This window comes from Salvelinus alpinus, chromosome 3 (assembly GCF_045679555.1).
Source record: "Salvelinus alpinus chromosome 3, SLU_Salpinus.1, whole genome shotgun sequence".
Lineage (NCBI taxonomy): Eukaryota > Metazoa > Chordata > Actinopteri > Salmoniformes > Salmonidae > Salvelinus > Salvelinus alpinus.
This window is the reverse complement of record NC_092088.1, coordinates 30,177,674-30,205,652: the sequence shown is the minus strand read 5'-3', so window position 1 is coordinate 30,205,652 and position 27,979 is coordinate 30,177,674. Positions and strand designations below refer to the sequence as shown.

The 27,979-nt window shown below is 39.6% G+C and overlaps 1 protein-coding gene across 1 annotated transcript in view; it reads left to right on the top strand.

Annotated features, from left to right (window-relative positions):
• Positions 1 to 15,092: 15,092 nt before the first annotated feature.
• rundc3ab (RUN domain containing 3Ab) overlaps positions 15,093 to 27,979 on the top strand; it is a 40,033-nt gene continuing 27,146 nt past the window's right edge. The window contains exons 1-6 of the mRNA XM_071390991.1: positions 15,093 to 15,455; positions 18,365 to 18,480; positions 18,642 to 18,769; positions 19,043 to 19,128; positions 26,157 to 26,246; positions 26,504 to 26,584. Of these exons, the coding sequence (XP_071247092.1) occupies positions 15,343 to 15,455; positions 18,365 to 18,480; positions 18,642 to 18,769; positions 19,043 to 19,128; positions 26,157 to 26,246; positions 26,504 to 26,584 (614 nt within the window). The 5' untranslated portion in view covers positions 15,093 to 15,342. The remainder of the gene's footprint in view (positions 15,456 to 18,364; positions 18,481 to 18,641; positions 18,770 to 19,042; positions 19,129 to 26,156; positions 26,247 to 26,503; positions 26,585 to 27,979) is intronic.

Below are 27,979 nucleotides of genomic sequence, written 5' to 3'. Positions count from 1 at the left end.
TCTTTTGCAAGGGAGCCTTGCATCTCACAAAAACAATTACACAGTCTGGGCATCATAGGAGCATAGAAAATACTATATATTGCATAATGTGTGTGAGTGACAACTACCATGCCCAATGCTAGCCTTCCACACACACACACACACACACACACACACACACACACACACACACACACACACACACACACACACACACACACACACACACACACTGGGCACAAACTAGTTGAATCAACGTTGTTTCAACGCAATCTGTCAACGTATTGTGACGTGGAATCTACTTGTAAAATATAGTGGATTTGAGGGTGAAATTTGAACCATAGGATTAAGCAGCGGTGTAAAGTACTTAAGTAAACAAACTTGAAAGTACTACTTAAGTAATTTTTGGGGGGTATCTGTACTTTACTTTACTATTTACTTTTCTGCATTCCTAAAGAAAATAATGTACTTTTTTACTCCATACATTTTCCCTGACACCCAAAAGTATTCGTTACATTTTGAATACTTAGCAGGACAGGAAAATGGTCCAATTCACACACTTATCAACAGAATATCCCTTTTCGTCCCTACTGCCTCTGATCTGGCGGACTCACTAAACACATGCTTCATTTGTAAATTATGTCTGAGTGACGGAGAGTGCACCTAGCTATCTGTAAATTAAAACAAATATTATAAAAATGGTGCCGCCTGGTTTGCTTAATATAAGGAATTTGAAACTATTTATACATTTACTTATGATACTTAAGTATATTTAAAAGCGAATACTTTTAGACTTTTTACTCCAAGTAGTATTTTAGTGGATGACTTTCACTTTTACTTGAGTCATTTTCTATTAACGGTATCTTTAATTTTACTCAAGTATGACAAGTGGGTACTTTTTCCACCACTGGGATTATGTCATCCATGTAACCAATTTTCAACATAAACCAACCTTGCATTAAATGTTGAATTTGTACCTTTGAAACAACGTCAGATCTTCAACGTTATATCCACTATCAGAAAAAAACTAAAGGCTGGGTAGCACCTCCTACTGGTGAGTTGATCTATCTACAGATTTTAATTTGGTCTGCCATCCAGGGTTTTAAGAGGTCTCTTAATAACAAAATATATTCACTGTTGCTATCAAAATCATTCCAAAGGGTAGGTTCATAAGTGCAAATGAAAGGTAACCCATACTTTATGAGTCATGTATCATCAATGATACTATTTAGGCCTCTATAGCATTTCAAATAAAATAAAATTTTATTGGTCACACATATTTAGTAGATGCTATTGTGGGTGTAGTGAAATGCTTGTGTTCCTAGCTCCAACAGTGCAGTGATATTTAACAATTCACAACAATACACACAAATCTAAAAGTAAAATAATGTAATTAAGAAATATATAAATATTAGGACGAGCAATGTCGGAGTGGTATTGACTAAAATACAGTAGAATAGAATACATTATATACTGTACAGTATGTAAACATTAATGTGACCAGTGACTCCATGTTTATGTATATACGGCAGAAGCCTCTAAGGTGCAGGGTTGAGTAACCGGGTGGTAGCCGGTTAGTGATGGCTATTTAACGGTCTGATAGCCTCGAGATAAAAGCTGTTTTTCAGTCTCTCGGTCAGCTTTGATGCACCTGTACTGACATCACCTTCTGGATGATAGCGGGGTTCGGGTGGTTGATATCCTTGATGATCTTTTTGGCCTTCCTGTAATATCGGGTGCTGTAGGTGTCCTGGAGACAGTGGCGACCCGTCATTCACCTGTTTTGAGCCCCACATTTTTAGCAAGAATTTAAAAAAGGGCTTGCCTGTTTGGCATGTTATTTTGGCATTAATATGTGTCACATATTAGTTTACATTGGGTTAATAAAGCTGCACACAAACATGGTCTCTTTTTTGTTTTCTTGAGTAAGGGAGCTCAAGTGGTGATGGGGCAAGCCAGCAGAAAATACGGAAATTTGCGCCGTGATTGGCTCAGTGTTCTGTCACTCATAGGGTAGAGCTCAAGCACTCTAGCCCCTTGGGTGCTGCCATAGAGTTACATTAGAAGTGCCCATCCAAGAAGGCTCAAGGTCATTGGCCACAGATAAAATGACGTCAAATCCCGTTATATCAACAGTAGCTTTGATTGGATGTCAACATCATACTTTCAAAATCTTAGCTAGCAGTCATCATAATTAATAAAGTCGACAATCTACTGGCAAGTCCTTTTTAATCCTTGTCATATGACGAGAAATAACGAAGAGAAATTATAGATAAAACGTATCGGTGCTCATCGGCCATAAACATTACACAAGTTGGAAATCGTAAATTCAACAATGATTGGTTTGGAAGGAATCAGTGGGTAACTGCAAGCATTGTAAAGCAATCATTAGCCTGCTATTCAGTGGAGTGGCTGTGCTGTCCCAAGTCTGATTAAGGGTCTCTTTTCCTAGTTTTAAATTATAAACATTCAACATTGGCCATGCTGTCAATGAAGCATGATTTATGCCATGCTCAAAACAGCTGTTAACTCAGAACTGCAAAATCTGACTTTAGTGAGTTCAAGACAACTTGGAACTCTGGAAAAACGAGCTACGACTGGGAAAATACGTTTTGAACTTTCATATTACTCAGAATTGTAAATCAGGAACTCAGGCCTCTTACTAGAGCTGCGACCTGAAGATCACTGACGTCATCATGATTCACCTTTTTTTTCTCCATGTTCCCAGTTACCTTGAAAGCACCATAAATCCAGAGAATTCCAGACTTTTATGACAAAGTTTGATGACAAGATTTGCCCAAGAAGGACCGCCGCGCCACCTTCCTGTTCAAGTGAGCACAGCACAAGGAGAGTCCAACAATGTCTTGTATGCTGCTGCATAAATGATGTAATATGCCAGGGAGATATGTATACTGTAACTAAGAAAGGTATACTAAGTGTATGTTGTGTAGTAAGCTGTTAGGAGCCCATGTGCCTCACCCTAATAATTTGGTCTATTTTCACCTCTTAATTTCACCTACTATTTTGACTTGGTGGTGCACATGTAGCCTATAACCTGTTTTTGAGAAATGTAATCATCGAATATTGATAGAGCTTTCATTGTCTACTTATATGTCCCCTTTATTTATCCTACGGTTCTGAATTGGTGTACAGGGAGAACACTGTAAGAACGGCCCATGTCTGAATTCTGTCGCTGTACACTTCAAAAGTGCTGACCAAATAGTTAATATTGACTACGTCCGTCCTAGCTCGCTCATTAATGTCTTCATCGAAGTTACAGATTGCCTCTTATCTGCTTGTCATCCCCTTATGCCATAGTTTGTACATGTCAATTGTCAGTTAAAACCACATTTGTTTCAGCAAGTCAGCCATATCAGCTATGTTTTTTTAAGAGGCAGTAAATGAGGCTGAATGAGCTGTTTTGCTGCCAGACAAGACTCCGCTGTGAGCTAGGTGTAGCAGTGTTAAGGTGTTGGGACTGCTGTTGGGACTCTGCTGTTGGGACAGCTTTATGTACGCCCTAATAGTTTGTGGGCACCGTTTGTCACTGTTATAGTGCAATTCATGTATTGTTTAATGTTGTGTTGTGTAGTGGCTTTGCTGGTATGCATTCCACTTTTTTTTTTTTTTTTATCCCACCAAGATTTACATGCTAAAATCGACACTTCCTGTAAGGCAGGCAGTGTGCCCCCGGTGATGCGTTTGGCAGACCGCACCACCCTCTAGAGGCCTGCGGTTGCGGTCGGTGCAGTTGCCGTACCAGGCGGTGATACAGCCCGCAGGATGCTCTCAATTGTGCACCTGTAAAAGTTTGTGAGGGTCTTAGGGGCCAAGCCAAATTATTTCAGCCTCCTGAGGTTGAAGAGGCGCTGTTGCGCCTTCTTCACCACACTGTCTGTGTGGGTGGACCATTTCAGATCGTCAGTGATGTGTACGCTGAGGAACTTGAAGATTTCCACCTACTTCACTGCGGTCCCGTCAATGTGGATAGGGGCGTTCTCCCTCTGCTTTTTCCTGAAGTCCACGATCAGCTCCTTTGTTTTGTTGACGTTGAGGGAGTTTATTTTCCTGGCTCCACTCCGCCAGGTCCCTCACCTCCTCCCTGTAGGCTGTCTCGTCATTGTTGGTAATCAGGCCTGCTATGGTTGTGTCGTCTGCAAACTTGATGATTGAGTTGACTTGATGATTTGCAAAGTCATCAACAGCTATTGCTTCAATTCAACCTAGAGTTCAACAATAAATAGACAATACATATACAGTACCTTCAGAAAGTATTCTTACCCCTTGACGTATTCCATATTTTGTTGTGTTACAGCCTGAATTCTAAATATTTTTTTCTCACCCATTTACACCCAACGCCCCATAATGACAAAGTGAAAACATGTTTTTAGAAATGTTTGCAAATTTTTTCAAAAATTCTTCAAGCTCTGTCAAGTTGGTTGTTGATCATTGTTAGACATTGTTAGACAGCCATTGTCATGTCTTGCCATAGATTTTGAAGCGGATTTAAGTCAATACTGTAACTAGGCCACTCAGGAACATGAGTTGTCTTGGTAAGCAACTCCAGTGTATATTTGGCCTTGTGTTTTAGGTTATTGTCCTGCTGAAAGGTGAATTTGTCTCACAGTGTCTGTTAGAAAGCAGACTGAACCAGGTTATCCTATTCCATTTCTTTGTGTTACCAAAAACTCCCTAGTCCTTGCCGATGACAAGCATACCCATAACATGATGCAGCCAACATCATGCTTGAAAATATGAAGAGTGGTACTCAGTGATGTGTTGTGTTCGATTTGCCCCAAACATAGCGCTTTGTGTTCAGGACATAAAGTTAATTTCTTCTTTTTTCAACATTGGCCTTGTGGGAAAATCCCTGAGTGATTTCTTTCCTCTCTGGCAACTGAGTTAGGAAGGACGCCCGCATCTTTGTAGTGACTGGGTGTATTGATACACCATTCAAAGTGTAATTAATAACTTCACCATGCTCAAAGGGATATTCAATGCCTGCTTCCCCCCCCCCCATCTACTAATAGGTGCCCTTCTTTACGAGGCATTGGAAAACCTCCCTGGTCTTTGTGGTTGAATCTGTGTTTGAAATTCACTGCTCGACTGAGGGACTTTACAGATAATTGTACGTCTGGGATACAGAGATGAGGTAGTCATTCAAAATTCATGTTAAACACTATTATTGCACACAGAGTCCATGCAACTTATTATGTGACTTAAGCACCTTTTTACTCCTGAACTTATTTAGACTTGCCATAACAAAGAAGTTGAATACATATTGACTCAAGACATTTCAGCTTTTCATTTTAAATTAATTTGTAAAAATGTATAAAAACAGAATTCCACTTTGACATTATGGGGTATTGTTTTTTTTATCTAAAAAATATGTATTTAACCTTTATTTAACTTGTGTGTAGGCCAGTGACACAAAATCTAAATTAAATCCATTTTAAATTCAGGCTGTAACACAATACAATTTTGAAAAAGTCAAGGGGTGTGAATACTTTCTAAAGGCACTGTATCAATTCAGTATCACTTTTGCAACACAGTAAATAGCCTATTAACTTGTTGACAAGTTAAAAATTCTATGTTGGATTCACGTCTCCAACTAAACCAAAAATGTAAGTAAAAAAATAGGATTTAACCAGTGGTTCAGATGAAACTATCCAAGCATTAGCTATCCCTGAAATGTTGATATTTGGTTGCGTTGCCAACCAAACCCAATTCAATAATACTTTTGTAATACGGTAAATAGCCGAAAGTTAACACTATCTTACAAACTAATGTAACAGTATTTATTCAACCTTAAAATGAGTAACACATCCATGGCCATATTACAGAAGGCTTAATGTAACTAGCAATGTCTTCTTATGCAATCTTAAAAAGCGTGCATGTGCAAGATTCCATGCATTGGTGTAGATTTTCACAATTGCTATAATAATCATACTTTCCTTTAATCTCAACTGCAATCCATGTAATTTGGATGTGCTATTAGATGAAGCACAGTGATAACATTAAGTTGTTATATAAATACAAAATATTTGACATTGTATTCCCATTTGAACTTTGTGCTTTTAAATGGTTGAAAGTGCAGTGATAACACTGGGAATTCAGCTAACTTCTGGCTGTCTTTTTGAGTGGGTGAATAAAGGTTGAATTCTCCAACCAAATATTACCAAAATGTCAATGTTGAAATTACATGGGCTGCTCAGTGGGACGTAAACACACACACACACACACACACACACACACACACACACACACACACACACACACACACACACACACACACACACACACACACACACACACACACACACACACACCTTCTCTCTTCTCTCGTCATTAACCGCAAAAGGCATTCTGTGGCACTGACTGTATTCCTGCTAGGCCTGCTTTAGAGATGATCACGTTTCCGCCGCTGGCAAATATTGACCTGTACGTTTCAGGGAAGGTTTACCCAAGCTGGTGATGGGAAAAAAAGAGTTTTTCATCGCTTTCTTTTTTTCTCTCACAGTTGACTGTATTATTTCCACAATGGTCAGTCTAAACTCTCCTTTTGTTACAGGCTTGTGTACCTTGAATATTAATTGCAGATACACGTGGGTTGCCATACTCAAGGTCGCTGGTTTGTTTTTTGTTTTCTAACCTCATCCCAACCCCTAAATTTAACCAATTCATCTATTTATTAAACTTCACCCAACCCCTTAACCTAACTTTAACCAATTGTTATTACTTGCCTAATCTTAACCAACAACATTTGTTTCTGCCTTCGAGACAGTACTGCCCTCAGAACTCCAATGTGCGTGAAAACTGGGGTTACAGACAAGAGGACCAAGAGAGGTGGTCAGTGGAAGCTTCTGCACCTGGAAGGGCAACTTAAAGCCTTCGCTCCCGAAACCCTTCTCTGTCCCAAACGCCCTCGCGACCGGGTCTGGAATTTCACAGCCGGCCATGAGGTCTCGTCCCAGAGCAAGATGTAGCCAGGCTGTGTCTGCAGGACTCGAGTCTTAGTGGCAAAACCTGACTCATAACCCACCAGCGTCTCTCATCCACATAGCACAGCGAAGATAAATACCAACACAAAATGGTGGTGGTGGCTAAGACATCTAATAATACCTGTTTTAGAACAAATGGGGGATTCAAAGGCAACTTGGCAAGCCAAGAAGGACATTTCAGCCCATGCGAGTACGAATGAACATGGCAAGAGACTGAATTCTCCAAATAATCCAATAATAGTTTATTGGTTAGAAACTTTTTGGAATGACTCTTGTAAAATTCTTGCAACTCTCCTTTGATATAATAGAGATTCCTTAATTATCAGTGAAAATAAAGGAATGCCATTACTGTTAACAGACAACAAAGTTGGATGGCCCTTTGAAAACATTTTGGAATCACTTCAATTTCCCAGACCATTGCAGAGAACACAAGAAGAGGCACTGTTGAAGTGATATTGACCCTGGTTGTGAATTTTTTCCCCAGTCAGTGACATAAAAGTTGGTAGACATAGTGGTTCTCTTTCCCTTCAACTCTATCTCTGGTCTAGTCTCTTCCTGTTTGCTTAGAGCAGACACACTGACCTCCTGAACATCCTTCTCCAGGCTGTCTACACATGTCATACTTACACACTATAGTGTAGCCTATAGTCGAAATTAACATTCAACTAACATTTCAATTACCAGCTTCTTGCAAGAAAGAAAACCGTAAATGTTGTAAATTGCCCTACATACACTATGTCAGGCTGTGTAGGTTTCATATATTGCTAATTTATTTAAAAAAAAAAAAAAATCTAACTTCATCCAAATGTGATTCAAGCCCTCCTTATACTAGTTTCAAACTGTGCAATTTAATGGATAAAATATGGTCTACATACACCATCTGGTGGCCAACTATGAGAACAAATAGGCCAAATGGAAAGGTCTGATGCCATTCATGCCACAGTGAAACAGCCTAGAATGATTTCATATAAGAATGCATTAGGTTTTAAATAAATAATTGAATGCAGAGGTTAAATAATAGTGTGAAGTTGAGGGTTTATAGAGATGTCAGTGCCACATGCTCCAAATGCTCTAAATGGTATCCAAAAGCAATATGTTTGCATACATTTTTGTGTAGGCTATATCTTGTATATTTCTCTCCTAACAAATGAATGGGCATATGGCCCCTCAGTTTCAATGTGCAATCGTGCATGCATGGCTCTGGCTTCTGTGGAATGACCTGGAGTGGGTCTGGCGAGGGTTTAGTCCTCATATGTAAACCTGTAAAAGGGTGTTGACATTTGTGTAGGATACAATTGTCCAATTGCCCTTACAACTGTAGGCCTATGGATTTTCCTCTCCTAAAGCTCAGCCTTATTTTTACCATACATATGTATGGCCTAGTATCCCATAAATCAGCTGTCAAAGACAACTGGTGAATGTGGGAGTCTACAGCAACCTTGCTGCTCTTGCCCACTTCTGCAAACAGCTGTTCATTGTAGTGATGTGCATTTCGCGACCTCTTTTTACTGACTCGAGAGTTATGATTCGTTTATCTGAGTGACTCGTTCATTGAAGTCGTTTGTTTGAATTACTAGTGCTGGCCGCAATGAGCCCTACAGCAGGATTAATAAACGCTCCTCCAGCTCAGCGGCTACAGAGACCTTCTCCAACCTCCAACTATCTGTCATATTCATGCAGGAAAATAGATCATGAGCCTAGAAAAGAAAAATACATTTTTAGAACTGACAATTGATGGCATGGTGTAATAATGAATGCAATTAATTTATGCTGAACAAAAATATAAACACAACATGGAACAATTTCAAATATTTTACTGAGTTACAGTTCCTATAAGGAAATCAGTAAATTAAAAATAAATTCATTAGGCCCTAACCTATGGATTTCACGACTGGGAATACAGATTTGCATCTGTTGGTAACAGATACCTTTTTTTTTTTTAAGTAGGGGCGTGGATCAGAAAACCAGTCAGTATCTGGTGTGACCACCATTTATTTGCGTGACACATCTCCTTCACAGAGTTGATCAGGCTGTTGATTGTTGCCTGTGGAATGTTATCCCATTCCTCTTTAATGGCTGTGCGAAGTTGCTGGATATTGGCGGGAACTGGAACACACTGTTGTACACGTCGATCCAGAGCATTCCAAACATGCTCAATGGGTGACATGTCTGGTGAGTATGCAGACCATGGAAGAACTGGAACATTTTCAGCTTCCAGGAAGTGTACAGATCCTTGTGACATGGGGCACTCTGTTCACAACGTTGACAGCAGCAAACGGCTCGCCCACACAACGTCATACACGTGGTCTCCGGTTTTGTGGCCAGTTGAACATACTGCCAAATAAGCTTTTTGTGTGTATGGGATATTTCTGGGATCTTTTATTTCAGTAAAGAACATGAAGGCCCAGACACTGTTAAATCTCCCAAATCCCAGTTTTATTGACAACGTTTCGATCCGAAACGGATCTTCATCAGTTCAAACGGACAAACTGAGTGCTCACTTCCCAAAATATACACATTTCACCTCACAACATTTCACCTCACATGACCATTGCGCACATGGTGGGTGTGGAAACAATTCAATTCCCTTGTGTGCAAAATCAATCAAAATTAATCACAGAGGTACATATTGTCATAAAAGATTAGATACATACATATGGGTTCAAGTTAAAACCTAGGCAACAGTACAAAAAATATTGTGTTGGAAACTGTTGAAATACCCGCCCATATGACCATTATGCGTCGGAGGAACTTTGGCCTTAAATATAATTCCAGTGACCTATTTCAAAAACAATTAGTTTATCTCTAATAATTTGATATCAATGAGGTGGGCACATGTAGTAGTTACAGAATCGTATAATGACCAAGTAGGAGACCTGGAAGGCAAGACAAAGCAAAGTGACATATTCATGTAAGAAATGGTCTGATATCAAACTCCTGGTTCAGACCTTTAGGAGACATGGTGCACAAACAGTGAATCCAATACAATTCCCTTCTCAATAATAGATTATCAGCATCCCCCCCATCCTAGGAGTCTTAACATGTTCGATACCAATGTATCTCAGAGAGCTAATGTTGTGACGAGCCTCCGTGAAATGCGCACCCACAGGGTTTCTCTGGTCAAGGGTCCTGATATTACTCCTGTGTTCTGCTATCCTTGTTTTCTGAGGTCGTTTCGTTTTCCCTACATAACATAGACCACAAATACACTTGATCAGGTATATCACATTTTTGGTGGAATACGTAATAATTCCCTTAATCTTAATGGCCTTTGCCTGTGATATGGTGATCGAACATTGTGCATTTGTTTGTTAAGTTATACTGGGTACATCGGCCACATCTGTAATTACCGTCAGACATATTGTCTAGGAAGGTGCTATGTGGCACCGGTGGAAGATCAGACCTCACCACCATTTGACTGATGTTGGGGGTGCATCTGAAGACTACCCGTGGGGGTTCTTTAAACATATTTTCCAGTTGTGGATCAGTGCCCAAGATGTGCCCGTGTTTTTTAATGATATGGTCAAACTGTTTACCAAGTGGGGAGTATTGAAGGAAGCATTGAACGCGTTGGTCAGGAGGGTGGGGTGGTTTGGGCGTGAGGCTGTCATCCTGCGTCATACAGCCACTCTGGGTAACCCCGCTGTCTGAAACGCTCATCCAGACAGTCGGCTTGTTTGTCATAGTCACTCTGTGTACTACAAATCCTGCGTATGCGACTATATTGGCTCATGGGGAGGCTCTTTTTTTAGGGGTGTAGGGTGGAAGCTCTGCGTAACAGGGAATTAATGTCCGTCGGCTTCCTGTATAGGTCCGTGCTAAAGCCACCCCCCTCCGTCTTTATCAAAATGTCCAGAAAACTTGTTTCATGCACATCAAAGGGGAGGGTGAATTTCAAATGTTCACTGCTTGTATTGATGAAGGAGTGGAATCGATGAAGTTCCTCTGCTGTGCCCTGGCATAGAAGGAATATGTCATCAATGAAGCGTTTGCAGAGCTTGATATGGCGCATGAATGGATTGTTAGGGGTGAAAATCCCATTATTCTAACACAACCCCACATAAAGATGGGCATAATTTGGGGCCATTTTATTACCCATAGCAGTTCCCTTCTGTTGAATGAACATGTTATTTTCAAACATGAAAAAGTTCTTAGTCAGAACAATCTCGGCAAGTTCAACAATACAGTTACTGCTAGGGAGCGTACCAGTGGGTCGTTTATTTCAGCTCATGAAACAAGGGACCAAAACTATTCGTTACGTTTTTATATTTTAATTCAGTGTATTATTGAATGTTATGATGGACACAGCTTTGTAGAACCAAAACATACCCAGCCTCAGGTCAATAAACTCAAACTCGATAATTAATCATTTGGGGGGCTGCAGTTCACGAACGACATTGTGGGGGGGGGAGCTGAAGTTCACGAACGACATTGTGATTATCACAGCAGTCAAGGAATGCATTCTGCCATGAGTCGTTTACAATCTAGTCCGGTTGCGGCTACAACTAGTCTAGACCTCGTTTAAAATGTATCAAGAAATAATCGTATTTGTTTGTATGCCTAGCAATACACAAATGTACATTGTTTAAAGCACACGTCAACAAGGCTCAGTCACAAATGACAACTCCAATAAGCCCCCTATGGTGAACGAGAGGCTTGTAGAAACTTGAATTTCGAGTTTTCAGTTCATTGTTCGCCGGTAGGGGGTCCTGTGTGCTCTGGGCATGACTGACTCAAATGAACGAAATGAGTCGAAAGATTTGTTATTTTGACTGAACGAGTCAAAAAGATCTGAGTCAATAAAAAGAACCGAACTTCTCATCACCAGTTCATGGTTAATTGTGTGGGGGATGGAAATATTGCAAAGGCTGTGGTGAAAATATTGCCTACTAAATTGTTAATTTCATTACAGTGTGTGTGTGTGTGTGTGTGGGTGTTTCTTACATATATTTTAATGTGAATGTGAGGATGATGAAGAAAATATAGCTGTCTTGACAGTGATATCATTCAACAGCTTTTTTGTGCTGAGTCGTCATCAATTTCTGTGATGTGGTTTGAGATCACCATAATGTCAAAGATGGGGGGACCGTCTACAGAGCCGTCTGTTTAGTTGGCGCCGCCGGAATGAGCAGTTAGCACCGACCCAACAACTTGGGAAACCCAGCTTCAGCTTGATCACCAAATTAATTGGGAAATAAATGAAAATCTCACCAGCTAGCTAGCAATCTATTTTTGTTTCACTGTCCGATCATTCACAAAACGAGCGCAGTAATTGTTATTTTTACCTTTCCACAAACAATTTGGTATGTGTTGCTTGATATGAGCAAGTTAACCCAAATATATCAAAGAATAGGTAACGCGTCCACGATTAGTTAGTGGCTACTGCCTGGCCAGTGATCTAGCTAGCTAGATTTCAGTAATTACGGTAGCTATCCTCCTTCATGAGGTGGTCAGTGGATAAACTAACAATGAGTTGAAAATATTTGTCAGAAAATTAACTAGCTGCCAGTTATTGTAACCTGTGGTCTAATCATGTGCCTGGGTGATTATGCAACTTCGGGCACTTTGGCCATGCAAACTTTCAGATTTTTTTTTTTATTCAAACACCATTTTACCAGTATTGTACTTGTCTTTGATTTGTCTAGAAACTATATCTGATAACGGCTGCGATCGTACTATTCAGGAATTTATATATTTTTGTCATTTTCCCCAGACAAATGTAATTTCCATCACGTCATTAAACATCCATTTTAGTTGAAAATGAAATATCATACAATTGAATTATAACGGATTTCTTATACATTTGTACATGAAGTTGTATTGAATATTATTTTAAGTGATTTTTAAGGTTTTCCTAATATTAAAAATTAAACACGACGTCTGAATGTATTAACTTGCCTTGGTGACAGTTGAAAACATTTATTTATAATGAAAAATAAGATATTTCCACCCAACCTTTTTGTGAGATTATGATAACAACCATATGATTTCCATGTCTAAAACAAATAAATGTATGAAAATTATACATAATATACTCAATTAACTCAAAAATATGGGTTGTAATGGAAATGACAAGGTGTGGTCTATGTAAAAAAAAATATATATGAAAACAATATTTCAATGCAAACATTTTGAACAACAACCATTGTTAAACATTTCATTATTAATATAAGACAAAGATTCCAAAACACTGGAACTAGCACTTGAGAACAATGTGTTACAGATGCTACAAATAGAAATTCTAGCACATATATAGAGGGAAGAGTTAACGTGATCAGAAATCTCAACTAGCAAGCAAGTTGTAGCAATGAAGAATTGAGTGCGTGCGTACTCACGCGAGGGGGGGATTCTGGCAGGGGGGAGCTTTTCAGCACAACACCGGAACTAGCCAAAAGCTAACCGGAGCTAGCTCTAAGCTAGCAGCTTTTCTAACATTTACAGTACAACATTTACAAAGTTCTTAAACATCAGAGTTACAACCTTAAATTCTCTAAACCCTTAGGATATTGTTAGGCGTGTCTTTTTGAAAAATACAAATGTTCAGGAGTTAACAATACTTTTTTTTCTAGATCAAAGGAATGCACCACCATCATTTGATTTTACACTCGAAATGCATTTTCTGTCTAGTACAACGTTATACAATTACTATGTTGTTGAAGACCATTACATTCCCTTCAATAGGCAAGGTACAAAACGATCGTGTGGTATTCAGTGTATTTTTGCACTTTACTGACCTGTAACACAGGATAAAAGATGAAACAGGAGAACGTGGCTTCTCTTTCAAAGGTTCTCTCAATTATGATAACACACAGGTACAGGATCGCATATAGTCCCAGTGCGAAGCGAACACGTCTCACTGCCCCCTACTGGCCAACAGTAGTATAAATGCATCGCAATGGCGAAACCTTGGAGGACTGACATTTCAGTAAAAGCATTCTTTCCCAATACAAAGAAACAATACATAAACACAAATGTGACCATACATTTTGTGTGCGTCACACACCCAACAACAGAGGTTAAACATAAGTACAAGGCAGGCGTTTCATGATTTACATTTTTTAAAGTATTGATCTTGGGTGAATCGATGTAGTCGGAGCTAGATTTCACAAAGCCTAGTCTCTGCTCTACTATGTTGGTGATGTTCATCATAAACTTCCTTCACCATGGAGTGGAGTTTAGTCCACTAGAGGTCTCTTTGCCCCCCAGCAGCCAAATTGAACACTCTGCATCGTATTGTGAAGTTTTATTGATAACAACCTATATAGGTTGGCAATTTGTGACATTTTACTATTTTAAGTTTGTAATGTAGTTTAGAGTGTGTTTGACAACATGTTGTGACGTTTGCGAACTTGATAACGACCTATCAGGTCAGGAGCTCATGCCAGGGCACACAGGCTACATTAGCCAACTGGTTAGACATGATTTCTCGACGGGCAATAACTGTCGACTGGTCTGTTTTCAGACAAATATGTTAAACTCATCTTTTATCGACATTCAGGATTACTCAAATGTGGCTAGCTAGCTAGCTCAATGGCCAAGCAGTAGCGCTAGTCATTAACTAATCATGGACTCATGCCCTACTCGTTGATACATTTGCTCATATCAAGCAACACATACCAGACAGTTTGTGGAAAGGTAAACATTACAATTAGTGGGCACATTTTTGGAATATTCGGACAGTGAAACTAAAATTAATTGGTAGAGCTGGTGAAGCTTTAATTTATTTCCCAATTAATTCAGCGATCAAAAGCTGAAGTTGGGTTTCCCAGATCATTAGGTATGTGCTGCTGCTCATGACAGTGGATGAGCTAGCTAACGGCAGGTAGCCTAGTGGTTAGAGCATTAGACTAGCAACCGAGAGGTTGCAAGATCAAATCCCTGAGCTGACAAGATAAAGATCTGTCTTTCTGCCCCTGAACAAGCCATGCTATTACACTGTTCCTATGCCGTCAATGAAAATAAGAATTTATTCTTAACTGACTTGCCTAGTTAAATAAAAATAACAGACAGCTATGTATAGCATCTGTGTGACGTCATCCACTCAAGAAAGCTAAACCAATCACCCAACGGTTTCACTGTCGAGACCCTCGTCCTACGGAAGGAAATTTCGCTGATTGAGAAGAGAGCAGAAGGAGAGTGGAATACCGGTATAGATTATTTGGCTCTCTGTTATTGTCAATGCATGTCCCGAGGCTCAGCTTGTAGACTTAAACGTGGAGGCATGCGAGGGTGTCTTTAAAAAAAGCGTCATTTCTTTTCATCACCAACAACAGAAAAGTGGATGAGGAGCATCGCCTGGGCAGGGAGGGATCCTGTGGTGCAGGATTCATAACAGTAGGCTGAGCGGCGCCGCCATCTCCGAATGGAGCCGAGTTGTGTGCAGGCAACTATGGCTATGCTTGATGTCTCAAAAAAACCATCCTCTATTTCTCGGAGTGTTGCCGTGGAGCGCAAGAATCTCATCACCGTTTGCAGGTAATGTGCGCATTTTTAAGATGTAGGCTATTACAAAATGGGTGTGCCTATAGATTTCGCTCACTCCTTAGGCTTAGGTCTACAATAGCATATTGTGATGCGCTATGTCCTGTTTTTCTTATGAATAATTTTGACATTTACAGACAACCTTCAAAACTAAGAGACCCAGCATTTCCACCACCCCTTCAACACAGAGCACTTACAAGATAGGCTACAGCAGCCATACTGTAGCTTGTGAAGCAATTACGTCATCCATAGGCCTATACTGTAACAAGATGACTTGAATGGGGGGGAATATCTTTATTATTTAATGTTCATGAGCGAACCTACAAATAGACTAACACAGCACAAGCGTGACTGTTTTTTAAAGTTGTTAATGAATCCTTTCCATCGACCTGGCTCTTGTGAGTTGAGAGTGTCTCATGTCATCATCATGTGTAATTTATCGTCTCCTCGCGGATGGTGTCGTTGCTATGACGACAACCTTCTATGGGCAAGGACATAGCATAGCAGCTGGTACCCCAGGGAGTCAGGATACATAGGCTCACGAGGCCTTTAAAATTGCCTACAATAGGAAGATGAGTAATAGGCTATTGCAATGTTGAGTCCTTGGAAATGCAATGTCATTAGAAGTGGTCCTTAGTCTTTTTAAGGCTCCAGTCTTCTATAGTGTTATACAGTAAGCCACAGAACAGGGGAATCGCCTCCTACAATTTTGCAGCATTTTTCTTAATTTTAGGCACAAAAGAAGCGCATCACCCTGTTACATGCCACTGGCCACTTTATATTCCGCTGTGTTTTGTATTATTGTTTTTTTCCCATGTTTTGTTTTTGGAATGCCACAGTTGCAATAGGTAAACTGTAGACCAACTACCTTACCCATAATTCTCCACTGGGCACACACTGGTTCAATCAATGTTGTTTCCATGTAATTTAATTTCATAAAATTACACTGAACCAATGTAGAATAGACAATGAATTGACATCTGTGCCCAGTGGTGCTCATTGACTGAACATTCCAAATTACCATAGCAATTATGCATCACAATAGTAATTCTATTTTGAAGGGCCTTCTATGATGTAACTTTTGCAAACAAATTATTTTACTGTGCCTGGTGGCGGACAGACTTTTATAGTCGGTCAAGGTGCCACCGGTGAATTCGAAATTAGTTGCCTAAAATTGACTTGGCTCCAGTTGCGTTTGAAACCCCCAAAAATGTCTGTGCAAAATCAATAATAGTTGCACTCATAGTTTGACAGTAAGACATTGACAATGAGCAGTGAGCAAAATAACCATAGACAGGAAGTTGACACTATCTTATTAGTAGTGTAACAGTTTACTTTTAGTCCGTCCCCTCGCCCCGACACGGGCGCGAACCAGGGACCCTCTGCACACATCAACAACTGACACCCACGAAGCATCGTTACCCATCGCTCCACAAAAGCCACGGCCCTTGCAGAGCAAGGGGAACCACTACTTCAAGGTCTCAAAGCGAGTGACGTAACTGATTGTAACGCTATTAGCGCGTACCACCGCTAACTAGCTAGCCATTTCACATCCGTTACAGTAGCATAAATACATTGTATTTCTATGGTTGCAGTCCTCAAAGATTGAATTGCATTGAATCAAATTAATCAGATCCAATGATTTACCGCTCGTAGTATGGGGTGCCACTAGTGTCCTTATAGTTGCATCAGAGCTGTAAATATAGAGCATATTCTACATTAAGATCCAGTAGAACACATTAGAATTGAAAGAAAAAATGACTACCTGAACTAACCATGGATATCAATTTTCATGTCTTGCCCTAGCTCGTTTTAAGTACAATGAAAAATCAGGTGAATGTATACACTGCTGGCTTCCCGTATTGTCAACCAATTATTCTCTTGTATCCGGGATGCCCCAGTGTAGCTGAAGGAGACATTGTTACCCTCCGAACAATGGAGAGTGAAATCACTTGCTTCTCTGCCTGGGCTTGTTACCAAACTACCGTTAGAATAAGCATTGTGATGTATTACTCAACAGTGTGTGTGTGTGTGTGTGTGTGTGACTGTGACTAACTGACTGCTCCCCTCCCTGAAATTCATCACAGCGACTGACCACCTGAACATGAATGGCCCTCCATTTACGTACAGTCTCACACTAATATTTCTAAGCAGTGCTTTAGGGTGCAAAACAAGACGAAACACTGACTCTATTAGACTCTATTATAGTATCCTTATCTATCTGGCTCTGCAGTAGCCTACCCATCAGAGTCTAATGACCTTAGGAAATGTCGGAGGTTGGAAATGGTTATTCAACAGGGGTCAGTGCGACCAAATGGCTATTTTCACCCAGTAATATAGCTCCGTCTCATTGGACATTCTGTGAAAGGACTTCCTGAATTATTTAGCGTGAAAGTTAGTGCATGAGTGTTTTGCTCTGCAAGAAATATCTCTTAGTTACCATTACAACAGATTGGTAAAAGGAAAAACGCATTGTATGTAGAGGAACATATAGGCCTACAATAGGCAGATCTTGTTTTTGTCACATTGAACTTACAAATTATACTGTTGTTACTTTTGTTGGACCATGTGCTGTTTTCTTTCCTCACTGAGTAATTTCCTACAAGTGTCTTATTCATGCAGTGTTGTAAATTTGAGCCTCCCGGTAAAAGCTGATTGACTCTTCATTTGAGAGCTTCCTGACAGACTCCTGTTCTTTCTAAAATGATTGTCATCATTATTTGGTTTTCTGAATTTGTAATGATATTACAGTCTTATGAAGGTATTATGACAAGTTGCTTCAAGTATAGTTTGTAATTGTTTGTCTGTTACCACCCTCAACATTCACATGAAACAATCTTTGTGTTGATTGGTGGAAAAACGATCAGTTAGTAGTGACCTAACCATCTCTCTCTTCCTGATAGGTTTTCAGTAAAGACTCTGTTGGAGAAGTACACCGCCGAGCCCATCGATGACTCATCAGAGGAGTTCATCAACTTCGCAGCTGTCCTCGAGCACATCCTCAGCCACGGCTTCACAGGTAAAACTAGCATAAACCATAGAACATTGACATATTATCAAATACATTTGAATAGTTGCCAGTACACAAAGACATAACATTTAAAAGTATCACAATCAGAAGAGGGATGCATTCCAAAAAGCAGTGTTTTGAGAGTGACCCTTTATTTTTGGTGGGGTCAGGGTCGGGCAGCTGGTTTGATGGACAGCGCAGCTACTGGGACTTCATCAGGCTGGCCTGCGGAAAGGTCCAGAACAGCTGCATCAGCAGCATTGAGAACATGGAGAACATCAGCACCTCGCGGGCCAAGGCAAGAGATCGGCATCCTTACTTACTTAGACTGACTGAATAACTGAATAACTGACTGACTTACTTCTTACTTACTTATTTACTTACTTACTTACTTACTTAAAGCCTAGTAGCGCTATGTTTGTCTCACTGGCATTTGGCAGAGACTACAGATTAAATGTAGCTATCAAGCTAAATCTGGTGCAATGGCATGTTGTACATGGTCCCTGACAAATAAACAAATAAATAAATGTGATTAATAGTGTCTGGCTGTCTGCCTGTCTGTCTTCTGCAGGGTCGAGCCTGGATTCGAGTAGCCCTGATGGAGAAGAGACTCTCTGAATACATATCCACTGCTCTGAGGGACAGTCGGACAACCAGGTCAGCAGTATGCTCTGAGTACAATGCAACCATGCCTCAACCATGCTATTGTAGCGGATATGAGTCTGGCATGGTTGCTCATGGTCACGTGATGAGGTAGCCCCACCTGCGAACGTCAAAACCAGTGTCTGCCCTCGGACCAAGAGGGAATTTCCTCTTGGACTAACGGTCTAAGACGTGACCCACGGGAGCAACCAACGTGTTAGACCAAGAGGATATTCCATCTTGGTCTGAGGGCAGAGACTGGTTTTGAAGTTCGCAGGTGGGGCTACCTCATCACATGATCATGAGCAACTATTGACAGCCACTATGACTATACAATGTTCACCAAAGTCCACAATACAACCATACTTGAACTAAGTCACAACCATACAGTGTGCACAAACAACTAATGACAGGCACACAAACTGGGTACATAGCATGACAACTAGGGCTGTTGCTTTGACTGTATTACCGCTGCACCGGCAGTCATGAGTCAGAACTTGGGCTGCGACTGCCACAAAATTTCGTCAGCCGGTGATTGTCAAGCAAATAACTGTCGGTCTCAAGGTAATTGAGCGTTAATTTACATAAACACATTTCGCATCTCCTGGCCTCCACACATAGCCTACAAGCCACTGATGCAAACCTTTGGAACATCTACATTTTAAAAAGTCTAATAAATCTATATAATATAGCCTACACCTTCACAATAAATACATTATTTATTTTAGACAGGTCTAAAGAAACATGATATGAAGAAATTGTAGTCTATTGCAGAAGAACAGAGTAGCATACTCTGAGTTGTTACGTCCTGATCTGGCTAGGCCAAATGGCTGTGGGCTTCACTAGTTCATTTAGCAGACAAGATTTGCTTATAATTCCATGTCATTATTTTATATAATTTTTTAATATGAAGAATACAATTGAACATAGCTGAATAAAATAAAAAGGATATTTTCTCCAAACGATTTGAGGTAGTGCGCACATGCGGCTATTCTGTGTTGAGCGGTTAACAAAGAAATAGGTACTTTTATATGCTTTGTTTTACAAATGTTGGGCTGTATGTTTAGATTTTTAATACACTGTAAGGCTGCATGATGCGACTCTAATGATGATTTGAAAAAAGTTGCTTGAAAGGCGTGAGCTCTGCTTTGTTTTTTTTTGCGCAGGCTGAACATACTTCATCAGTCTCTCATTCACAATTTGACAAGCACTTGATTTTGCCTCAAATTTCCCGGCATCATCCCCTGTGTGTGGCTGTAATGCACCCTAAAAAAATCCATGGCTTTTGCGGCTAGTGGTCGTTGTGCCCATGGCCCAGAGTGCTGTGTTGTGCCTTTCTCCCTGAGTGCTGCGTGACTCGAATCACCTCTCACTCACATGGCTCTCCATCACGTGATCGGGTCTTTCTCAGAGGCTACAAGTGAAGACAGACACATCGGGGACGCAACTGCACGCTTCCTTATCCAATTTCAAAGTGCATATTGAAGATATTGGAAGAACTGTCCACATTTACTTTTCGTCAGCCAACAAGATGAGTAGTCCTACAAACAGCAAAAGCACTAGCTTATGTGAAATTACTATCCCCCATAGTACAAAAGTTGACCTATTCTATTCAGTGCGAGAAATAAATATTCCAAACAAATTTTTAAAATAAACTATTAGGCTATTTCTTCACATTATAAGAGCAGCAATGCGTACACGGCAGTAGGCTATAAGCGCAAATGTTCCATTAGTGGTAAAAAAACATTATCAAAGTTACTGCGAATGCGATTATGCATTTTTTCACATACAAATGCACTTTTATAATAAAAGCATTACATTGCTTTTATTATAAAAGTGCATTTTTATGTGAAAATTATCTTCCCAAACTTGAAACTCACATGCTACTTATGTATGCCAGTTAGGCTCTACACCCCTTGTAAAGCGGATTAATGTGCTTTATTTTAAGAAGTTATTTGGCCACTTTAGTTGTGATAAAAACCTTATCAAAACATATAGGCCTATGGGCTAGGCTACATGAGGTGTGCGACTATGATTTAAAAAAGTCACGCAAAAAAGGGATTGTTTCTTGCCTTATCATTCACAAATAACAATATATAATTCACAAGTGATATGCTAATATAGTCACCCATCAGACTACTCTTGATTTAATCGTGTCTTTACATATACAAAGTAATTAATATACACTACCGTTAAAAAGTTTGGAGTCACTTAGAAATGTCATTGTTTTTGAAAGAAAAGCAAATTTTTTGTCCATTAAAATAACATAAATTTGATCAGAAATACAGTGTAGACATTGTTAATGTTGGAAATGACTATTGTAGCTGGAAATGGCAGATTTTTTTATGGAATATCTACATACAATGGTTCCTCCTTTAAAAGTTGCTTCATCTGCAGTACACCGCATTCTATGTCACGTTATATAATTGTCAGTCATTTTTTACGTTAATGCAAGTTAGTGCTAGTTTGACCACCAGAGGACATCATTGAGAAGCATTTGATAGTCTCCCATGTTGGCATTACTAGAGAATTTAAAACCTTTGTCATAACATAGTACATGGGATTGATTTTAAGAAATTTGGCTTAATAAATTTGATTAATTTCATGGTGTTTTTATTCCGAGAAAAACAAAACCCTCAGGGTTTCAGTTAAGATGGAATGGAAAATATGGCGCTGTACAACGTGACGGTCGAGATTAGGCTACAGCATATGAGGATTGGAGGATTCTAAATTGTTTGCCTTCATTAGACAACTTTGTTCCAATATTTCTGTAAATCAGTGCTATTTATTCCCATAGTAATTTGTTATGGATCCATAACTAAATCAACATCTGCATTTTGAAAGAGTATTTTTATCATTATTTTATTAATGAAAGCATAAAGATGCTGATGAAGAAATACAGTACTGTACAATATATGCTTTTACATTTGTACAATAAAGCATTTTGAAGATATAAGCCTATATATAACGATATTTTGGAGATTATTTCATAAAAATTTAAAAAAGGGACAGTGAGCGATTATAATCTGAATAAAGGCCAAAATAATATTTACAAAGGCCAAAATATTGCACTGCTAATAGCCATAATGTTCTGTAGTTTCGACCCAATGATTCGTCTGACAAACAAAGAACTTCGCATCCAGCAGGCCCAGGCATGGATCAAAGCTGGCAAGACATTCAATGATGTCATCTTCGCAGACGAATCAACCATGGCCCTTGAGCAATTTGCTCAAAATTGTTACAGAAAAAAAGGAAGAATATCAAGCATGCCGAGTCCCAAGCATCCGCTCAAACACCAAGTGTGGGGGGCAATTTCTCGCCAGAGACAAGGCCCGCATTTGATTTTTTATGGTAAGTTTGGCTATTTACAAAGCAAAAGGTACATCAAATATTGTAGCCTACACCTCACGGACTGTTATGTGTTCCACAATAATTCACTCTTGCCTCGTTTTTCAGGTATCATGGCTCGATATTTCTTTGAGGAAGAAATCATCAAGAGATGCTGGACCCTATGTCAGAGAGGTGTTTCTGGGACCACATCATTTCTTTCAAGGTAGGATTATAGCAATATTTTGTTATGTTTAGACCTATTTAAATGTATATTTCTATTATTGTACCTAATGTTGGCTGTTAGGCTAAATGTCTTTTTTTCTTCTCCAAATGCAGACAATGACCCAAAACACACTGCCGCCCGGGTTTGCATTGCAAATGAGTGCATAAACTGGGTCAAGATGCCAGCAGAGTAAGTAGACCTTTATGTAGTAAAATAAAGGTTTAAATTGTAATACTTTTTAAAATTAAAGACCTACAACACCTATGGTAGGCCTACGCAATTTTTTTTATTTTTTATCTCTACATGTAGGTCTCCTGATTTTAACCTGATCTAACTTGTTCGGCATCAACTGAAAACATTCATCCGTAACTCTGCCAAGCCGACAAGCAAAGATGAACTGGTCAAGGCCATCAAGATGTTTTGTCTAGAGAAAATGACGATACAACAATGCAACAAATACATTGATCATCTCAGCAAGGTTTTACCTGTGGTCGTGGAAATAGGTGGAAGTGCGACTAAAATGTAGTTCAAATAAACATCCGCATTTGAATGTTATTCTATTAACGAAAGCATAAAGATGTCGATGAAGAAATACTGTACTGCTGTTTTGAGTTAGAAATGTAACACTTTAGAGTACTTAAGCATCGAATACATTGCAAGTTGAGGGATTTTCACAACATTAGCCGCGCTATAAAAATTATATCGTCCTGCTAATAGGAAACATTTGCATGATGTGCTACACCTGCTACAGTACTACAGTACACTTGTGAAAAACAAGTGTTTGAAAACCTGTTTTCAAATTGTTTGCAAACTGTTTCCAGTTGTCCATCACTACTGTAAATAAAAACACATCATCTTGTTCACATCTTGTTTACATTCTTTGTTGTAACCACAATGTCACAAATAATTTGTATCTACCTTTCCAATTACTTTATAAATTTACGCTTTTCATTATTAGTTACATTGTTTTAGTTCGAACGTGCAGACTTATTTTCTTTAAATGATTGTTTTATGTAGGATGCTACATTTTTGACCAGTTGCAATTGTAACTAGGCCTACTAAAAAAAAAAACTTTTATTAGGCTGTTAAGCCTCATAGACTACCTCAGCCAGTTGTTATTTTATAAAGGTCTGGGCTCCGAAGAAATAGACTCCAATTAAGCCATCTTGTTGTTTGTAAAGCCAAATTAAAATGAAGATTATTGTTGAAATTAATTGCTCGACTGGTGTAGGTTTTCTCCATCTGTTGGTGTGCAACACTTGCATAACAAGTTAGCTATATTTTCAGGACCAGCCACTGTTCCCCTCCTATTGATTGCGCCGCGGTTGCCGCCAGTTGTTTTTTAAATGTAACCTTTATTTAACTAGGCAAGTCAGGTAAGAACAAATTCTTATTTACAATGACGGCCTACCCCGGCCAAACCCAGATGATGCTGGGCCAATTGTGCGCCGCCCTATGGCACTCCCAATCACGGTCAGATGTGTATTCGATCCAGGGACTGAAGTAAAGCCTCTTGGCACTGAGATGCAGTGCCTTAGACCGCTGCACCACCCGGGAGCCATGACCGATATATATATACACAGTTGAAGTCGGAAGTTTACATACACCTTAGCCATATACATTTAAACTCAGTTTTTTCACAATTCCTGACATTTAATCCTAGTAAACATTCCCTGTCTTAGGTCAGTTAGGATCACCACTTTATTTTAAGAATGTGAAATGTCAGAATAATAGTAGAGAGAATGACTTATTTCAGCTTTTATTTATTTCAACACATTCCCAGTGGGTCAGAAGTTTACATACACTCAAATAGTATTTGGTAGCATTGCCTTAAAATTGTTTAACTTGGGTCAAACGTTTCGGGTAGCCTTCCACAAGCTTCCCACAATAGGTTGGGTGAATTTTGACCCATTCTTCCTGACAGAGCTGGTGTAACTGAGTCAGGTTTGTAGGCTTCCTTGCTCACACATGCTTTTTCAGTTCTGCCCACAAATCTTCTATGGGATTGAGGTCAGGGGTAGGTGATGGCTACTCCAATACCTTGACTTTGTTGTCCTTAAGCCATTTTGCCACAACTTTGGAAGAATGCTTGGGGTCATTGTCCATTTGGAAGACCCATTTGTGACCAAGCTTTAACTTCCTGACTGATATCTTGAGATGTTGCTTCAAAATATCCACATAATTTTCCTGCCTCATGATGCCATCTATTTTGTGAAGTGCACCAGTCCCTCCTGCAGCAAAACACCCTCACAACATGATGCTGCCATCCCTGTGCTTCACGGTTGGGATGGTGTTCTTCGGCTTGCAAGCCTCCCCCTTTTTCCTCCAAACATAACGATGGCCATTATGGCCAAACAGTTCAATTTTTGTTTAATCAGACCAGAGGACATTTCTCCAGAAAGTACGATCATTGTCCCTATGTGCAGTTGCAAACCGTAGTCTGGGTTTTTTATGGCAGTTTTGGAGCAATGACTTCTTCCTTGCTGAGCGGCCTTTCAGGTTATGTCGATATAGGACTCGTTTTAATGTGGATATACAGTCGTGGCCAAAAGTTTTAATTAATATTAATTTTGACAGTCTGCTGCCTCAGTTTGTATGATGGCAATTTGCATATACTCCAGAATGTTATGAAGAGTGATCAGATGAATTCCCTCTTTGCCATGCAAATGAACTGAATCCCCAAAAAACATTTCCACTGCATTTCAGCCCTGCCACAAAAGGACCAGCTGACATCATGTGTGTTAATATATGATCTCTTGAAGAGAGAACAGCTGTGCAGCCTGAGGCAAGGAACAGAGCACAAGCTTTTGTTGCGACTTTCTCAATTCATCAATAGCCTATAGTCGCATCATGCAGCCTATATATGTTTTGATTTATAAGACTTTCGAAGGTTTGTATCATTCACAACTAAATTTGCCAAATAACTCTAAATCAAGCATATAGGCCCTGTTTCAAACCCTTTTGCGCTCAACATAGCCACTTCTAGAATGGGAAAAATATCCTTTCTATTTTATTCAGATAAGTTCAATTATATTCTTCTTACTATAAAATCGTATAATATAAAATAATGGCACGGGACTTATAAGCATATCTTGTCAGCTAAATTAACACTCTTATAGCCTGTTGGCATTGAGCATAGCCAGATAACATACAGTAGACCAACTCATATTCTGTTAATTCTTCACATCATAATGTTTCTTTAGACCTGACTAAAATAATGGATTTATTGTGATGCTGTATATTAAATTGATTTCTTCGACTTTTTTAAATGTTCTAAATGTGTGCATCTGTGGCTTGTATGTGTGGACTCCGTGGAGGCCTGGAGATGCTGAACCTGTTTACGTTAATTAACGTGAGACCGGCAGTCTTTTGCATAACAATAACCGTCTGACAAAATTTCATGACCGCCACAACCTTAATGACAACTAACAATCGCAACAAACACCTAGGGTACCTGACACACCTATATTTATGTGTGTGTGTGCTACAGGAGGTTCTATGGTGATGGGGCCATCATGCTAAGGGAAGAAGCCACGGTCCTAACAGGGATGCTTATTGGACTCGGAGCCATAGACTTCAGGTGAGGCTGGGAGAACATGCTCGATGAAATCAGAGAAATCAATTGTTTTTCTAGTGCTTTTAAAAAATGCATTTGTCAGAAAATGCTTTTCAAAAACAAGGCCTTCAGAAAGTTTGAGGAAGTTACAGCAACAATGGCAGAGAGAAACCAGGAGAGGAACTCAAGAGGGCCTTATTATTCTGTGATGGACATAGTCATATGACAAGGTTGCTGTCCATAGGTCCATGTTTGATTGGGTTATGACTTTCTGTCCACAGTTTCTGTCTAAAGGGGGAGGCCCTGGATGGAAAATCCTCTGCTGTCATCGACTACACGCCATACCTAAAGTTCACACAGAGGTAATGTAGAGCTATGTTAAAGCCACAATCTTGATTAAACAAACATTGGACAATACATTGTTTATACATTGTTTATAAAGACTGAAATTACCATAAAACATAAACAACCTTGTGTATTACAACCTGGTGTTATGATAGTGTTAGACAGTTTAAATAATCATGAGGTTTGAACATGTTAGTTATTTATTTTAATTTTTTTTACAAATAATCCTAAGTAAATAATATGGATCTTTATTGGAATCTTTGACGGGGTAAATATTGTCCTTGTATTTAGCGTAAGATCCCAATGGGGATTGAAACATTGCCCTTGTGTTGTGCATCTCACCAATAAGTCACTGCTGGGAGTGTGTCGTTGTTGTGGAAAGGAATTACTTTCTCATGCGTGGTCCAGCTCCTCAACCAGTGGGATGTGTATTAATTTGCTTTCATTGATAAATGACTATAGAACGGGACATACAGTATGAACGAAATTCAACTGAACGGAATTTTAGGGGGGGGGTCGTTCCTAGAGCTGTGGCGGTCATGACATTTTGTCAGCCAGTGATTGTCACGCAAATAACTGCCGGTCTCATGGTAATTTACCGTTCATTAACATAAACACATTTAGCATAGCCTACAAGCATAGCCTACAAGCAGACCCTGTAATATAGCCTACACCTTCACAATAAATCCATTGTTTATTTTAGACAGGTCTTAAGAAACATGATATGAACTAAATGTAGTCTATTTCAGAAGAACAGAATAGCATACTCTTGTCCTTATGTTAGGCACAGATCTGCCTAATGCCACATAGTTGTGGGCTACACTAGTTCATTTAACAGACAAGATTCGGTTGCAATATTTTATAGTATGACAAATACAATTGAACATCGCTAAATAAAATAGAAAGGATATCTTCTCCAAGAGATTTCTGAGGGAGTGAGCACATGCGGCTATTCTGTATAGAGTGGTTAACTGTAACGCTCTGGGTGTCGGGGGGGTGTGAAGTCAGACGCAGAAACAGCAGAGCTTCAATACGGTGCTTCTTTAATGCACAACCGGCAACAAAATGTCCAACACGGACTTACTGGGTGTCATAAACAACTGTCCAAAACACGGGAGACAAAACCCAGTCCACAATACATATAACCACTCCCGAAATCCAAAACTACAAATGAACAATCCCGCACAAAGAAGCATACGGGCTGGCTGACTAATAAAGCCACACTAATTAACAATTACCTAAACACAGGTGATACAAATCAACACATAAGGAGGGGGAGGAAAAAGAGTCAGTGGCAGCTAGTAGGCCGGTGACGACGAGCGCCGAGCGCCACCCGAACGGGAAGGAGAGCCTGCCTCGGTTGAAGTCGTGACATTAACAAAGAAACAGGTCCTCCTATATACTTAATTTTG